The sequence below is a fragment of the Aegilops tauschii genome, chromosome 2, assembly GCF_002575655.3.
Source record: "Aegilops tauschii subsp. strangulata cultivar AL8/78 chromosome 2, Aet v6.0, whole genome shotgun sequence".
In the NCBI taxonomy this organism is placed as follows: domain Eukaryota; kingdom Viridiplantae; phylum Streptophyta; class Magnoliopsida; order Poales; family Poaceae; genus Aegilops; species Aegilops tauschii.
Window position 1 is genome coordinate 637,637,425 of NC_053036.3, and position 17,620 is coordinate 637,655,044.

At 50.0% G+C, this 17,620-nt stretch overlaps 2 protein-coding genes across 6 annotated transcripts in view; one reads left to right on the forward strand and one right to left on the reverse strand.

Annotated features, from left to right (window-relative positions):
* Positions 1 to 14,354, reverse strand: part of LOC109765855 (uncharacterized) — a 39,964-nt gene extending 25,610 nt beyond the window's left edge. Inside the window, exons 1-3 of the mRNA XM_073507545.1 lie at positions 13,741 to 14,354; positions 8,134 to 8,283; positions 7,596 to 7,985 (exon numbers count right to left, since the gene is read on the reverse strand). Coding sequence (XP_073363646.1) covers positions 7,596 to 7,985; positions 8,134 to 8,283; positions 13,741 to 14,352 — 1,152 coding nt within the window. The 5' untranslated portion in view covers positions 14,353 to 14,354. The remainder of the gene's footprint in view (positions 1 to 7,595; positions 7,986 to 8,133; positions 8,284 to 13,740) is intronic.
* Positions 8,614 to 13,557, forward strand: LOC109765852 (uncharacterized). 5 transcript variants are annotated; one of them, XM_020324623.4, is made up of 5 exons: positions 8,614 to 11,383; positions 11,609 to 11,659; positions 11,853 to 11,902; positions 12,117 to 12,213; positions 13,303 to 13,557. In XM_020324623.4, the coding sequence occupies exons 1-5, from the start codon at positions 11,255 to 11,257 to the stop codon at positions 13,348 to 13,350; spliced, it is 375 nt and encodes a 124-aa protein (XP_020180212.1). In that variant the 5' UTR covers positions 8,614 to 11,254; the 3' UTR covers positions 13,351 to 13,557. The 5 variants fall into 5 exon arrangements, 2 of the variants coding, with proteins under 2 accessions (XP_020180212.1, XP_020180213.1); XR_012203626.1 differs by having other exon boundaries at positions 11,473 to 11,659; positions 12,117 to 13,557; XR_012203625.1 differs by adding an exon at positions 11,473 to 11,513 and having other exon boundaries at positions 11,853 to 13,557.
* Positions 14,355 to 17,620: the final 3,266 nt, after the last annotated feature.

The window sequence follows — 17,620 nt, forward strand, 5'->3', positions numbered from 1 at the left end:
CCTACTCCCGTGGCCGGCTGTGCTGCCGCGCAGGCCTCAGCGCCCCCTACTACTCCCACCGCTGGCCAGGGCATCCCTCTACTCACCCACACCCCCTGTTATTCTACGGCGACGACAGCCTCACACCGCAGCCGAACCGATGAACCCTCATACTCCTCTCCGCGCGGGCTTCCACTACCGCGTCTTCCCCGGCTCCACGTCGTCCCCTTCCTAGGCCTCGCCGTCGTCCACCGCCGTGGTGCTCTCCGCGCGGCGGGGTCAATGTGGTCAACGACCGACTTCCATCGGAAGAGTACTGTACGTGGAGAGGCTGACAGCTGGGTCCACGGCAGCCGCAAGGAAGTGCCTCCTTATTACGCGGAAAATAATTATTCCTCCACCTGACAGCAGGGACCCACCGGACGGGCCACCAGTATTTCGCGAAAAAACGTTTCCCCCTGACTGCTGGGACCCACGGGACGGGCCACTGTATTTCGCGAAAAAGATGTTCCCCCCGCTGTCAGCTCGGACCCACCGGAAGTGCCTCCTTATTATGCACAAAAAAATGAATACCCCCCTGCTAGCTGGGACCCACCTTGGTGGGAGGCTGACTTGTGGGCCTACTAAGTTGACTGGGACGGAGGCCTTTGTCAACATTAGTCAATATATGAACGATTCTAGCTCCAGTGACCGTACGATGTCCATCCAACGGCCGTAGTGCTTCTTCAACCTCTGGTCTTCTTGCTCCAGCCGCCCAAAGCAGCGCCGGTCGTGCCGCCTGCTCCTGCCGCCCGTGGCCGGCTGTGATGCCGCAAAGGCCTCACCGCCCCTACTACTCCCACCGCTGGCCAGGCCATCCCTCTACGCACCCACACCCATTGTTATTCTGCGGCGACGGCAGCCTCACACCACAGCCGAACAAGTGAACCCTCATACTCCTCTACGCATGGGCATCCACTACCGCGTCTTCCCCGGCTCCGCGTCGTCCCCTTCCTAGGCCTCGCCATCGTCCACTGCCCTAGTGCTCTCGGCGCGGCGTGGTCAACGTGGTCAAGGAATGGCTTCCATCGGACGTGGACTGTAAGTGGAGAGGCTGACAGCTGGGACCACGGCCGCAGCAAGGAAGTGCCTCCTTATTACGCGCAAAATAATTATTCCTGCACCTGACAGCGGGGACCCACCGGACGGGCCACCGTGTTTCGCGAAAAAAACGTTTCCCCCTGACTGCTGGGACCCACCAGCTACATCTTCGCACGCAAGGAAGTGCATCCGAAAAAAAACAATTCGCCCCCCTGACCGCTGGGACCCACCAGCTACATCTTCGCACGCAAAGAAGTGCGTCCGGGCAAAAAAAGACAAAACGATCCCCCCCTGACTGCTGGGACCCAGCAGCTACACCTTCACACGCAAGGAAGTGCGTCCGGGCAAAAAAAAACAAAACGATTCGCCCCCCTGACTGCTGGGACCCACCAGCTACATCTTCGCAGGTAAGGAAGTGCCTGACAGTCGGGACCCACCTGGTCGAAGCGTATGTAGCATTGTCATTCTGGTCGCGAACGTGTACGTACATATATACTGGTCGATGTAGAGGCGCGCACATGTCGTAGTAGAGGCGCCCACGTAGCATGTACACGTACGTACAGCGGCCAGGGTGCAAGAAAGAAAATACGGCCACGTACGTACATACGGGCAGGGTCTCGAACGCCTACTCGCGCATACGTACGGCCAGGGCTCGTGTACATGGCTGGGTCGGAACAGAGAAACAGCGTGGTCGTTGTGTTCACGGGGAGGCAACGGAATGCGTCGTGTTCACGGAATGCGTCATGTTCATCGGGAGGCAATGGAACGCGTGGGAGCCAACCGGCTGGGTCGGAACGGAATGCGTGGTCGTGTTCATCGGGAAGGCTTGGACGGAACAGGCAATGAAAACGAGGCCTGGTGTACCGCAAAACGGCGGAAACGGCCTTGTGTTCGACCGGCCACGTTCGAAACGGGATCCTGTTCATCGGGAGGGGTCTGGCATACCGCAAAACGGAGGAAACGGACCTCCTACGGTCGAAACGGGGGTCCTGTTGATCGGGAGGGGTGTGGCGTACCGCAAAACGGAGGAAACGGACTTTTGTTGGAGCGCTACGGTCGAAACGGGGGTTCTGTTCATCGGGAGGGTTGTGGCGTACCGCAAAACGGGACTCCACGGGATACTGTTCATCTCCACCGTCGCCTCCTCCAGCCTCCACGGGCTACTGTTCAACCACCCCTCCACGGGCACCCCTCCATCGTCTACTGTTCATCCAGCCCTCCACACCACGGGGTCCTGTTCAACCACCCCTCCACGGGCACCCCTCCACCGTCTACTGTTCATCCAGCCCTCCACACCACGGGGTCTTATTCATCCAGAGGCAACGCCACCGCTCACTGTTCATCCAACCCCCCCCCCCGGCAACGCTCACTGTTCATCCAATCGATCGGCTTCAGTTAGCAGCAGTAGCGAAGGAATCACTCGATCGGGTTCAGTTAACAGCCATCGATCAATCGCTCGGATTCAGTAACACGTAGCCTGCAGTGCAATCGCTCGGGTTTAGTTAGAGCCCAACGCCTCGCTCGGGTTCAGTTAGAGCCAACGCCTCGCACACACGCGCGTACGTGTACGAGAGAAACACGCATCGCTCGGCCCCCGACCTCCCACCGTAACCGGGAACTCCCCGAAATTTTCCTCCCCCTCGCTTCTACCACGGTTTTTTCCGTCATGGACGGCCCAAAGAATGTCATGCAGCTGCGTCTCCGGCCCGCCCATGACGAAAAGCCCATTTTCTGTCATGTTTTTTTGTCATAGAAGTAGGAGCCCACCACATCTATGATGATACCGGGTTTTTTTCACAATTATCATCATAGAAGTGTCATATGTATGACAGAAAAAAATTTGTTCGGCCCAAAATGTCACGGATGTGTCTTTTTTTTTGTAGTGAATCGAGTTAGTTTTGTTAGGGTTTGATCTCAAGTATCCATTATGTTCTAAGGTTGATGTTGCTATGACTTTGCTATGCTTAATGCTTGTCACTAGGGCCCGAGTGCCATGATTTCAGATCTGAACCTATTATGTTTTCATGAATATATGTGAGTCCTTGATCCTATCTTGCAAGTCTATAGTCACCTATTATGTGTTATGATCCGTTAACTCCGAAGTGACAATAATCGAGATGCTTACCGGTGATGACCGTAGTTTGAGGAGTTCATGTATTCACTAAGTGTTAATGCATTGGTCTGGTACTCTATTAAAAGGAGGCCTTAATATCCCTTAGTTTCCAATAGGACCCCGCTGCCACGGGAGGGTAGGACAAAAGATGCCATGCAAGTTCTTTTCCATAAGCACGTATGACTATATCCGTAATACATGCCTACATTACATTGATGAACTGGAGCTAGTTCTGTGTCACCCTATGTTATAATTGTTACATGATGAACCGCATCCGACATAATTATCCATCACTGATCCAATGCCTACGAGCTTTTCACATATTGATCTTTGCTTAGTTACTTTTCCGTTGCCAGTGTTACGATTACTATAAAACTGCTACTGTTACCTTTGCCACCGTTACCGCTACTTCCATATTACTTTGCTACTAAATACCTTGCTGCAGATATTAAGTCATCCAGGTGTGGTTGAATTGACAACTCAGCTGCTAATACTTGAGAATATTCTTTGGCTCCCCTTGTGTCGAATCAATAAATTTGGGTTGAATACTCTACCCTCGAAAACTGTTGCGATCCCATATACTTGTGGGTTATCAGCGCTCCCCCCTCCTTTGAAGAGGGTTGCTCGCTCGATTCCGGAGCCACACGGGTCTCCGGAATAGTGTTCCGCTGGGGCCCCCGTCGTCAGTCTCCATGGGGGTTGCACCCCCATGTTCTCGGCAGCGGAGGCATTACCCTCTGGCGCCATCTTGGCGGCCTCCCTCACCTCTCCATGGCCCGGAGAGGCCCTTCGGGACAACACCTCGGTGTCGTCCACGGTGGTTGGCGGAGAGGCTCACGAAGGCGACTCGCTCTCCACCATCTCCGGCGCAAGAGAGTTCCCCTCAGATGACGATGGTTGGGGGAGGTCGCAGGCCGGACTGAAACACACAAACATAATATGTTATATTACAATCATAAAAGACCGGATATCTATAGAGTATCCTTTGGCACTTACAATATGGCCATGGGCTTTTCCCTGGGGCGCCTCTTGGGGGTGTGTTCGGCATCTGTGTCCGAACCATCCGAGAGGGTTATCTTCCCCCTCTTGGACGGCTCCGCCTCCGGGTCTGCGGAGGCGGCCCTTTTCTTCCTCCTCCCTTAAGGGGAGAATCGCTTTCCTCCTCCTCCTCTTCGTCTTCATCTCCCTCGTGGAAGGAGAGGGCTTCGGTCTCTCCGAACACTGCGTCCGAAGCACCTTTACGGCGGAGGCCACCCTTGGCCTCCTTTCTCTTCTTCTTGGCCTTCTTCTCCGGCACCTGATACGGCGCAGGAACCAGCATCCTCGTTAGCATAGGAGTGGTTGGGTCTTCAGGTAGCGGAGCTAGACACTTGATCCGCTCCGCATTCGTTGTCCAGCCCTGATCGAGGAATAGAAAGCTCGGTATACCCTCGGATCTATAACCGACATTATGTTCGAAAACAAAATACTTACCGGAGTGGCCGGATTCGCGCTGTCGAGGCCGATGTCGTCGGTCTTGTTCGGCCACGTCTTCTAGGCCTTGAAGAGCAGCTTCCAGATCTCCTCGTGCGTTGTGCCGAAGAAGAGTTGCAGGGTTCGCGGCCCTTTCAGATTGAACTCCCACATATGGAGAGGCCGGCGTTGGCACGGGAGGATCCGGCGGAAGAGCATCACCTGACTCATGTCAGTGAGACTGGTGTTCTTGCTTATCATATTTTTGATGCGCTTTTGCAGCATCATCACTTCATCGGTCGACCCCCAGTCCAGACCCTTGTTAGTCCACGACACGAGCCGCATAGGGGGTCCGGATCTGAACTCAGGAGTGGTCGCCCATCTGGCGCCGCGGGGTTCGGTGATGTAGAACCACTCCTGTTGCCACACCTTGACGGTCTCCATGAAAGCCCCTTTAGGCCAGGTGGTGTTGGGGAGTTTGCTCACCATGGTGCCGCCGCAGTCCGGATGCTGCCCGTCGACCACCTTCGGCTTCACATTGAAGACTTTTAGCCAGAGGTCGAAGTGTGGGGGGATGCGGAGTAGCGCCTCGCACACGACGATAAACGCCGAGATGTGGAGGAAGGAATTTGGGGCTAGATCATGGAAATTTAGCCCGTAATAGAACATGAGACCGCGGACAAAGGGGTGGAGGGGAAACCCAAGCCCGCGGAGGAAGTGGGGGATGAACACAACCCTTTCGCCGGGCTCCGGAGTGGGGATGACTTGCTTTTTGGCAGGGAGCCTGTGCGCGACGTCCGCAGTCAGGTACCCCGCCTCCCGGAGCTCCTTGACGTCCTTCTCCGTGACGGAGGAGGCCACCCACTTGCCCTGTGAGCCGGATCCAGACATGGCCGGAGAGGTTGGTGGCGGTGGGAAAGATTGAAGCTTGGGCGTTGGAGCTCGAGGACGGGAAAGCAGAGGAAGGAAGAAGGCGTGAGGTAAAAAGATGGATCTTTATCCACTTATATAGGCAGTGAATATCAAGCGCCCCCCCCCCTCCCTCAAGCCTTAAAACTCGCCTGTTCCCAAGGGGTCGTGCGAATGGCACAGTTGGATTACCCAAACCCATATTGATGAGAAACCCACAATAAGCGGACACGATATCTGTTTTGACAAGACGTGTCAATGGAGGCCGCACCTCGAAAGCGGGAGGCCAAAAAATAGTTCGAAATGATAAAGAGGCCAGGCGTAACGTTTCGCCAAAAAAGTTGTCAGTAGACAGACCTTATTTTGATTAAGTATTTTGCCTTCGTGGTTGAGGGTTGTGACTGTTATACAGAGCCGGATATAGTTCTCTTATTCAGAAGACTGCTTTGAAGTATTCAGAGGAGGAACCCGCCTTGCAATGTCAAAGACAATCTGCGTGCCGAACACATCGTCATTGAAGGCTGGTTCAGGGGCTACTGAGGGAGTCCTGGATTATAGGGTCCTCGGGGGTCTGGGCTGTGTGATATTGGCCGGACTGATGGGCCGTCAAGATACAAGGAAGAAGGCCTCCCCCCGTGTCCGGATAGGACTCTCCTTTGCGTGGATGGCAAGTTTGGCGTCCGGATGTATAGTTTCCTTCCTCTGTAAACCGACTTTGTACAACCCTAGGCCCCTCCGGTGTCTATATAAACCAGAGGGTTTAGTCCGTAGTGGCTATCAGAATTCATATAGGCTAGACATCTAGGGTTTAGCCTTTACGATCTCGAGGTAGATCAACTCTTGTAACCCCTATACTCATGAAAGTCAATCAAGCAGGAAGTAGGGTTTTACCTCCATTAAGAGGGCCCGAACCTGGGTAAACATCGTGTCCCCTTTGTCTCCTGTTACCTTCGATCCTCAGACGCACAGTTCGGGACCCCCTACCCGAGATCGGCCAGTTTTGACACCGACAACAGGGGCGAGAATGGACATTGGAGGTGCGATAGGGCACGCCGTTTTGCAGGAACTAGGAGTTCGGATTGACTGGGGGCCGGATTCGGGGAACGATGAACTTGTGATGGGGGCGACCTAAGGGGAGGTGGAACGAACGATGTGTAGATCGTGCGATGAGGTCGAACAAACACGTACGAGGGAGGGGAGGTCGAATTATCACGACGACGATAGACTCCCCTTTAATAGTAAGGTGATACGGCGATGATGCGTTGGGCAAGTCGTGTACGCTAGTCGGAATACGTGTTCGCCCAGGAGCGTTCTGGGGCCGCCACGTGGTAGGGATAAGCCGACGGCCTGGCCGTCGGCTTATCCCTACCACGTGGCGGCCCGTGGCACGACCGGCGCAGTGACGGCGTCGTCAACGGCCGTCCCGTGGAAAACTGCGCCGACGGTCAAATTATGCCGACGGCTGTACGGAAGCCGTCGGCATAGGCCCCTATGCCGACGGCATATCTATGCCGACGGTCTGACAAGACTAAGCTGACATTATCTATGCCGACGGGGCTAAGCCGACGGCTGCCGTCGGCTTAGATCTACGCCGACGGGAGAGGGGCCTATGCCGACGGCCCGTGGCTGTCGGCATAGTACGTTGTTCCGGTAGAGAGAGAGAGAGAGAGAGAGAGAGAGAGAGAGAGAGAGAGAGAGAGAGATATCAAAATATCTCGGATGAAAGAAAGGAACCGACCAACCGGCATAGATCAACCCCAGTAACAATCACTAGGCACAGCTAAGGAACGCACCCAGACAAATCCCCCACAAATAGCGCGTGCTAGCCACGGATTAGGTCATTTGACACCAAAAAAAATCCAAAAGATCCACAAAAAAGAAACTGGTCTCGAAATAGAGAACCAAGGATACAAGATAGGATGGTCATGATCGTCCCACACGCTGCCACAACACAAAAATTACATACCAGTTCTGTTCCTTTAAGCAAACTACTAATTAAAAAAAGCCTTGCCTTGGCGTCTATTACATTCGGCATGCACACAGGTTCTCTTATTCAGAATACCACTGTTGAAACGGTGCTGCTGAAAATTATCTTGGCCGAGGACGACGAGACGACCTTCTTGTCCCTAAGTTGCCTGGCTATGGCCTCTTGCTCATCTTTGCCCCTTGGAAACATGCCTCCTATCGGAGTAGGTAGTGCACCCATTGCCTCGCACTTCCTGCATGGCTCTTCATTTTCCTTCAAAAGAACAGTCTCCAGCTTTGGCGCTCGACCCATCACCTCACGCACAAATAACATATGATGCCCCACCAATGGACTAAAGCTAGCAACGTGGAGCTCTCTCAGCTGCCACTTGCTACAGCTTGTGAATCCAGGCGTCTTCCACGAAGGCTGCACTCTTTGAACGCCAACGCGTGCCCAAAATGGCACGGAACATGGATGTTCAAACGCCTGTATCCAATAACCAAGGCCTAATTAGATAAAGTATAGTAGGAGATCCTATTTCTAAGTTCTATCATGAAATGATATCACCAACCAGGAAGGAAATGCTTATATATGGTCAACTAACAATCGAGAAAGGAACGGGTAAAATTAGTACCTCGACACCAAATATCTCAACGGTTGGAGTAGCTTCAAGGAGATTTATTGTCCATAACAGGTCAAACTCAACATATATGCCTTGAATAGACAGCTTCTTTAGCTTGCTGAATGCAGCGCGGAGTTGCCTGCTTTCAGACTGGATCCAAAGCTGGTGAACAGACAAATAAAGAAAAAAAATGATCGTCATTGTACAGGTAGAGAAAAAAAATCACGTGCGCACCAGGCTAATCAACGAAATGTTTCATAGCAATGATAAATAAAAAATCAACGGATTTGCTATTTTACACTCGACTGTTATTCAATTCGCCGACATTCAAATCGCTGTCCGTCTGCTGTTGCGCGGAGATTCGTGCTTGGCTGTCTCGTTTTCGGGCTTGTTTTCCTTTGTCGGGTTCGGGTTTTTTGTCCAGCCCGTTACCGTCCGCCGGGTCGCCCCTCCCTCTCCTGGTTTTTGTCCTTTTTGAATTTTTGGCATCGTTTTTCTCTTTCATTTGTGCGGCACTGTAGAGATAAGGGAGTGAGGAGATAGCGAGGCAGAGAGAGGAAGAGGCGCTCGGGGCAGCGGAGCGATTCCTTGTTGTTCATGTCGATTCCGAGATCCCCCACCAGTGGAGCTTGATTTCTCTCTCCTTCCTCTTCGATTCCCCCCTCCTGTTGTTTGTTGGTCTCTCAATTTCCCTCTCGAGCGCGTGTTTTTTTGTTCATTTCTCGGTGCGTAGCTTCTAGGGTTCGTCCTTTGGTGTGTTGGTAGCTTTAGGTGTGGTTAGGTTCCTCATTTGGGCTGTGCTAGATGCAATGCGCATGTCCTCTATGGCCTGTGAGTGTCTGTATGTGCTTTTAAGTCCTGGGTGATTGAACTGCAGGTTTAGTGTTACTGTATATCCCCCTAGTTTCAGTGTTATGTACCGTGGACTTACTGCATTTTTTGCCCCAGACTGACTGTAATCCCTGTAGTTTTGAATGTCATATACTATGAATTTGCACTAGTCACTGTGTAATTCAGCCCATACTTTCAATGTAACTCACTCTATATTTACTGTGTATTTTGCCTCATTTTCAGTGTAATTCACAGTATTATTTCTGTGTTTGTTGCCCCATTTTCTGTTCCTGTAGTTTTAGTGCTTCTGTTTTCTTTTGCCCCATTTTCAGTGTAATTCACTCTAGTTTTACTGTGGTTTTTGCCCCAGTTTCAGTGTATCAGTGAAAGCACTAGTATTTTGCCCCATTTCACTCTAGATTTACTGTTGTAGTTTCAGTGCAATTCGCTAGGTCAAATCTCTAGTATTTTTTGCCCAATAATTATTGTGTCCTGTTTTCCAGTGTAATTCAATCTACAGTTACTGTGTAATGTATCCCGGTAGTTTGAGCTCTAGAATTACTGTGTAATTTGACCTAGAATTACTGTGTAATTTATCCCGTAGTTTGAGCTCTACAATTACTGTGTAATTTGACCTAGAATTACTGTGTATTTTTTCTCGAAATTTCAGTGTAATCTACAAGTACTGTTAATTCCAGGGTCCTGTTTCCAGTGTAATCCGCAAGAATTACGATTATTTACACTGTAATCCCTTGCTACTGTTGTAGTTCCAGTGTAATTACTGTGTATTTCATCCCATGTTTTCAGTTTATGCTTTTGGGATTAATGTGTCCTTGTAGACAAGAATTATTTCATCCCCATATTTTCTACCTGCTGTAGATTCCCTTGTTCTAGACTGTAATACTCCCTGTTCTTCACTGTGCATGTGTAGTAGCACTGCCTTCATCACAGTGTGGTTCTGAATTTCTATGTGTTGTATCTCTGACTTAGACTGTATTTTCCCCTAGTTTTCATTTGCTGCAGTTTCATGCCCGATGCATATTTGTAATGTATTTCTGAAGTTCACTGTATTATGTTGGTGTGCTGCATGTATTGTTATCTTGTGCTTCTTCACTGTACATCCCCAAAGTTACACTGTAATACCCCTTCACTGTATTATTGCTGTTAGATGATAGTTGTAGGTGGCTGGTCGTGATTTCCCCTGGTAGCTGAGGTGTGTCTGAATGTGTTAAAGTAATCTCACTGAATTTGATGCTTCTATTTCAGTGTTTTTACCCCCCCCCCCCCCCCCCGCCCGGTGTTTTCCACTGATATTTCCAGTCGAATTTCAGTTTCCTTTCACTGTATTATTAGTGTATTTTGTAGTCTAATGTCAGTGTACTTACCTTGTAACTTGCAATGTTATATGAGTGTACTAACTATGTAAGTACACTGTAATATCAGTGTATTTACTTTGTTACTTGCACTGTAATATCAGTGTACTAACTATGTAATGGCACTGTACTATCGGTGTACTTACACTGTAAATAACAGTGTAATTTCAGTAATTTTACTTCACAATCCTAGTAATTTCAACAGTGTATTTTTAGTCGTGCAAGTGGATCTCTTTGTATTTGTAGCTCAAAACTACTGTGGATCTTACCCCTCATAATTTCAGTGTAACTACTGTCCCTGCTTTTACAGTGTAATTCTCCCATATTTGTTTTGTAATTACTGTGTAATTCTCATGCCCATGTTTTACGACTGTGTAATTTACAGTGTCATACTCCCATATTACAGTGCAATTCTCATGCCCATGTTTGTAATTACTGTGTAACATGTCCTAGTAGTACTGTGTAATTTACAGTGTAATACTTCCAAATGCTCCAGAATTACTGTGTAATTTATCATCCAATTACAGTGTAATTTGTCGTAACAGTACTGTGTAGTTTTCCCCCTAGTTCCAGTGTAAATCTTTGATTTACAGTGTCCTGAGATATGCAAGATTTTTCAGTGTATTATGCCATGGAATCACTGTGTAATTTGTCCTAGCATTTACACAGTAATTTTAGCCCAACTACTCATGTATTTTACAGTGTATATGCCCCGATTTTACAGTGTATTATGCACTAGAATCACTATCTAGTATGTCATGATTACACAACAATTCTGGGAGGAAAGTTACCCCTTTTTCAGTGTAGTTTTAATGTAGTTTTATTCCGTAATCATCTTGCTTAGTTTATGTTTTTATAATATATTTTTGCGCCTATTTTTTGTAGTGTAATGTTCATGCTTTAGCTCTGTAATTTTCAGGTTTAGATTTATGGGAAAGCTTCAGAAAGTCTCTCACCAGGATGTTCCGTTAATGTCATCTTTTGAGAGTGCAGATTCTATTCGTGAACCATTCGTGCCTAATGACTTTGCGGAAGATGGATCATATCCAATGTCTACGGTAGTTATTTCTCTCTTATTTTTTCTAGTTATATTTTCTTTTTGATTTTATGTAATCGGTTTATATTTTCTTTCTTTCTGGTGATGAAGGAGCCTTTGACAAAGCTCTTTTCAAGTTCTATGTTAATCAAGTTGGTTATCTGCTTCTTTTTTCTTGTTCTTGCTGTTTTATGTTTGTTTGTTATTTTCTCTTGTTGAGGTGACTTTTGGCTTTATGTTTTTTCAGAAAGGAAAATCACTGAAGAGGAAGTTATCATCTGTTCGTAGAAGAAATGTGGTTAGTCCTCTTCCTCTTGCCATGATGCTCTCGTTCACTATTAGCTTATTCATTTTATTATTTACTGTTTTTTAGTACATCATTCATGTGATGCAGCCTCTTGCTCTCTGATGCAGTCTGTTACTCGATGCACCTCCATTTGTCAATTACTAGTTAGATTGCCCTCTGATGCAGCCTCTTGCTCATTTTGCAGGAATCTCTCAATGTCTTCTTCATCGAGGTATTCATTGTCATCTTGTTCATGTGAGTGCTCTGATTCTGGTATTTTTGTTTCTTCATTGTTCTGGCAACTATTGTTTTCTCTTGTTGCTGCTGAACTGGGGTCATCATCTTCAGCCACCTGCATTCATAGCAATTTGCTTCAGTATTTTATTTCTTACTAGTTTTCAACTTCTATGTATGTATCTTGTTAGTGAATTTTGGTCTTTTACCTGTTCCACATTTATGGTGCCAAAAGGGTCTGCATGCTAGGGGTTTTCTTCTGTTGCACCTTCTTCGGTTGGTGCAGTTTCAGTTTCCATTTCGTCGAATGTCTGCAGAATAGTACTGAAGCTGTAAGTAGCTCTCTTATTTTTGTCAGATCATGATAGTTTATCCAAATTTTTGTCACTTACTGTCGAATGGACTGATGTGTTGTTGCTGTTATGAGTTCTGTTACTCGATGCACCTCCATTTGCTGAATGTACCTGTAAGAAACATGCTCATAAAATATAGTTCTTGCTGTAATATCACAACAAATGAAACCCATTTCTTTTCCAAGAAGCTGTAAAAGTAGTACTGTTTTTGTAAGAATTTTTTCTTACCTTGTATATAATGTCTGAGTGTAGGAGCGCAATAAAAGAAAATGATTCCTGCAGTGTTTTTGTGTGTTAGATTTTGTTTTTGATGTACTCAGCTTTTTCTTATAAGTTTTTGACGTTTATTGGTACTTACATTTAGGATGAGATCTTCATGTGACATTGACAGTAGTTCGTCTTCTGTTATTATCCTTGTCATGCTCCCCATCTGCATATTTTGGAAAAGAAATGTCAGTGTTAGTACAACAAACATATGTATAGTCCAAAGGAATTACAGTATAATTCCTGTAATCTCTAGAACAGTCCAAATGATTTACACAGTAATTACTGTAATCTCTAGGGGGGTTTCCCCATTTGCCGATGAATTACAGTATAATTCGGAAAGTTTCTGCTAGTGTAAAAATTGTGTTACATTCCATTTCCCCATTTCCCTCTGTAATTGATTGGCAATTTTACATTGTAATTCGTTTTGTATTTTTACCCTGTACACTTTAACACTCGAATTACTATAATTACTATGGGATTTACACTGTAATTATTGTTGTATTGCAGTTTATTCCATAGGTAGTTTCAGTGTAAGTTGACAAATTTCACTGTAATTCATCGGCAGTTACACTGTAGGTCTGTTACCATTTTAGGCAATACCCTGATTTTCAGTGTAAGTTGGCATGGTTTTGCTACTGTCCTGTGTATTGTCATTTCAGGCATAAGGTGTTGTTTCAGTGTAATTTCTTCAACTATGCAAGTTTTTTCTACTGCTACTGATCAACTATTTGCAGAGTATTAAGTTTTCTCTACTGTTGAGATTACAGTGAAATTTATGCTGAGATTTATGGTGTTATGTAGGAGGGGTGGAGAGGGGTTTCCCTTCCTTTTCCGTGCGTAGCAAGTTGATGGCAAGCAGGGAAGTTGTGGCCAGCTGTTAGCTGTGGTCTAGGGAGAGTTTGGTGGGGCTGGTTTACTGGAAACCGGGGCAGGGTTATGCCCGACCCGTTTTTGCCGAAATACAGAAAATAAAGTGGCTGGTGGGAGGGTTTTTTGGGACATACAGGTGTCATCTGTTCATTTGCTATGAAATTTGAATGTTGTCAAATTGAAAAATAGTCGAATGTCAAATAGACAGTCCCAAAATCAAATATCTTGATCAAGACATGCAACAATAAAAAAAATAGCACCAAACGTATGGTCGTAATTAACCGCAATCCATCTGTGGTAACTTTACAATTCGTACAGATGAAATTAGAAGCACATCACACAATATATACTGCAGTAGTATGAAATTACCTTTTCTCCTTGGAAGTTTAAGGTCAGTGTACGAATATCTGTGGCACCATCTAGAAGCCGGCTTAAACTAAACCCCGGGTGATCGATGTCTGCACCACATAGGAGGAATAACTCCTTAAGACACGGCACGGAACCAAAATGCAAGGGGGCTTCATTGTGCAGCCAGACCTCCCAACGGAGCAGCTCTAGTTTGGGAAGGCAGAGCACCTCGAGCCTCTTCAAGTAGGAATAGCGGAGCTCCAGAACCCTGAGATCCGAACTCGGCGCGTCTATCTGCCACACCGAGCCGTCGCCGGCGTCGCAGTGGTCCAGGCTGAGGTGCTGCAGCTGCTTGCAGCAGTCAAACAGCGCGCGGTGCAACATGTCCCCCTCGGCGAAGCGCAGGTTGTAGAGCTGGAGCCTCGTGAGGCAAGGGAGCACATTAGGATACGCGCTGAAGAACCCGTCCACGTCCCGTGCTTTCTGCAGCATATCTGCGTGTTTGCACCTGAAATCCTCGTCGTCGGCAATGGTGAGGTCCAGCTCTCTTACCGTGCCGTTGTCGATGGCGTCACGGACCAGCGGGCCAATGTCATGCGAGTAGTTGCCAACGAGGTAGGTCTCAAGGGACATTTTTGTGACGGTTCTGGTGTGATTGATGGGCAAGAAACTCCTAGCGGCTCTTGTCAGAGACGCCATTGCTTGATTTATGTGTTGCGCTGGTATTTTAGAATAAAAAAATATCCGTAGAGCAGCAGCAACAGGGTAATCTGGGCATGGCACGGGCAGGAAATCCCTGAGATGGAGGTTAAGCTCAGGGAGCAGCCATGGCAGCCTCCTCCAGCGCGTCGACAGAGCGCTGGTCCTTGCCGCCGTCGCAGGAGAGCAGGAGGTCGTCAATCAGGGCTCCCAGCCTATCTTCCTCTTGTGGCTTCTGCGGCAAGACGAGATCGTCCATGACCATGAATAGTTGATTTGAGCTGAACCCCCAAAAGAAGAGAAGCTAGCAAGAGCTTACGCATCGGCGGCGCGCAATATTCTGCTCCATGGATGATTATAACATCAATAAATTCGGAAGCGTGCAATTGCAAAGCTGTCACCTTTATTGAAAAGAAGGTCCGACTAGAACACGAACTGAACCCGGAGCCAATTGGGTCCGGTTACTCCGAGATGGAAACGTGCAACAGCACCAGCCGAGTGTGATTAATTGATTTAAGTTGAACGGCAAAGAGTATGGAAGCTGCGTTGCTCGTACCTCAGAGGAAGGAAGTAAGGAAGGAGACCCAATGGCCAAACACTGGCCCCGGCAGCAGGATGTCGCGGCAGCCGAGGAAGAATGGGAACGGCGAGGCGGCGATGCTAGACGCGTCCGAGGCCACGCGCCCCCCGAAGACGGAACTGAGGCGTCGGCGGTGATGCTAACACGCCCCCCCCCCCCCCCCCCCCTCTCCCGGGTGATTTTTTCTCGCCGGCGCCCAAAAATCAGCCCAGTCGCGCCCCCTCGTCGTCCTCAGAACGCCTCCGTTTCCCGCGGAGAATCAATGCCAAGGCTACCGCCGGTCAGCCTTCCATTGAGGCGGCGCTTCCTCACGGGCGGCGCGGCGACGCCCTCCCTCCCGTCATGCGTACACACGGCGCCGGGCAGCTATAAAATCAACGCATCCTCCTCGCCTCTGGCCACACACCGACGTGCTCTGCCTCTCTCTCCTCATGCGCAGCCGCCGCCGATGATCCTCCCCTCTCTCCCCAAGCCCAGCCGCGACGATGGGCGAGCGATTCCCTGGCGATGGGACGGCGGCCAACGGCTTCAACCGCCGCTCGCTGCACGCGTGGGAGGCGTATTTGCTCTTCGAGGCCAACATCCCGGCGCCTCCACACATGCGCGCAGGGCCGGGCGGGTGGAGGCTCAGCGCCGGTGGCGTCCCCATTCCCCCGCTGCCTGACGTCAACGCTCGCGCCGACTACTTCGCCGACGAGGTCGACCGCGTGCGGGCGTCGCTAACCGAGGAGCAGCGCGCCCTCCCGCAGTACGCCGCCGACAACCACGAGGCGTGGGCGGCGTATTTCCAGCACCGGCAGGCACAGCGGCTGGCCTCCACCAACGGCGCGCCGGTGGTGGGGGCACCAAGAACAAGGGGCGCCACCTGTGGTGGGGCGCCCCCGGCCGCACGCTCCACGAGGTTCTCCAGCACCTCGAGGGCGACAACGACCCGCCGCTAACATACCCTGCCGCGGCCGCCGCCCCGGTACACCGTCGGAGCGACGGGCAATGGATGCCCAGGAGGTTCGGCCCCTCCTCGTCTTCCTCCTCCCGCTCCTCTTCCCACTCCTCCGGCTCGCCGGCGGTGTTCGGCGTCAAGGCCGAGCCCGCGGCGGAGACGCCGCTCGGCCGGCGCACCCGCAGCGCCGACATCGTCATCAACGAGGGCGGCGGGCGCGCCTCCTCCTCGGCTCCTCCCCGCTACGTCAAGCCGAAGACGGAGCCGGGGCTCGCCTCCGTGAAGACGGAGCCAGGGCTCGCCGGCGGCGTGAAGGAGGAGATCGACGACGCGGCGGCCTTGAAGTGGGCGCGTGAAGACTGGGCGCGGACGGAGCTAGAGCGCCAGTGCCGCGCCTACGAGCAGTTCGCCGCTCGGCGCCGTGGCCGCGACGAGGGAGGTGTCGTCGTCCTCGATGACGACAGCGACAACGACGCGCCGCCGCCACCAGTCCGCCAGGGCGACATCGGGCAGGGGTCCAGCAGGGGCGTCCGCGTCAAGGAGGAGAAGGACGACGAGGACGATGGCGAGGATGGTGGCGACGTCGGTTCTTCGGCCGGTAGTTGTAGTTGCGGACCTTTTTTTAAAAGTGATTCACTTTGCTATGTAAAAAATTATGTAGGTCGCCCAAGTAATGTCACGTTCGCCGAATTTTAGCCGAATCTTTGTCCCGTTTGCCGAACTTTAGCCGAATACCTTTTTTTTAAACGCCTTCTGGGGGCGACCCTCAGGCCGGCGGCTGGGAACCCGAAAGCCCCCACGCCGATTTTAGCGCCGCTTCGCCCCCAGGCGGCGAATTTACGCGCCCCCTGGGGGGCCAACGGCTAGAGATGCTCTAAGGTATGGCACGGTCGTAGCTGTAGCCTGTAGCCGTCGCCTTAAAAAGAAGAGAAGGGGGAGAGGAAAAAAGAAGAGGAGTTTGGCTCCTGTTTTTTTATCTTTTTAAATTAATTATTAATAAACCACATGTCATTCGCTCGTGAGTAGAATTTGCAAGAATTGTTTTTGGGATATTAGTGCATCTCCAACGCTGACCCGCAGATTCTCTCCGGCATTCGCCGCGGACAGGGGGACTAGTTCGCGGACGCGGATGCGGGAGCCGGGCATCCAATGCTATCCACATATATTTCAAGCTGGGTTTCAACCACTAGTAGGAAAAGGGGCTTTTACCCCGGTTTGTAAGGGCCTTTTGTCCCGGTTTTCAAACCGGGACTAAAGGGTCGTTACTAAAGCCCTAACCCTTTAGTCCCGGTTCTTACACGAACCCGGACAGAAGGTCCTCCACGTGGCCGCTGCTGCCAGCCCAGGCAGGGGGGCCTTTGGTCCCGGTTGGTGGCACCAACCGGGACCAATGGGCAGGGCCTTTTGTCTTGGTGTCACCAACCGGGACCAATAGGCATCCACGCGTCAGCATTTCAGGGGCTGGGGTTTTTGTTTTTTTTTGAAAGGGGGGGTTGGGGGGTTTTGGGGGGGTTAATTTAGGTGTTTCATATATTGTGTTAGCTAGCTAATTAATAGAGAGAAGTGTCCTCTCTTATCTTCGTGCTTGGTCGACGCTACGTACTATATACGTATGGAGAGGACTAGACACGCTAGCTAGTAAGCAAATGAAGGAAACAGAAGATCGTCATGAACATATGCAT

Coding starts and splice junctions, on each gene's coding strand:
- LOC109765852 (XM_020324623.4), top strand. CDS start 11,255: ATGGGAAAGCTTCAGAAAGTCTCTCACCAGGATGTTCCGTTAATGTCA. Junction 11,903..12,116: donor TTCATTGTCATCTTGTTCAT/GTGAGTGCTCTG, acceptor TGGTGCCAAAAG/GGTCTGCATGCTAGGGGTTT. Junction 12,214..13,302: donor TGCAGAATAGTACTGAAGCT/GTAAGTAGCTCT, acceptor GGTGTTATGTAG/GAGGGGTGGAGAGGGGTTTC.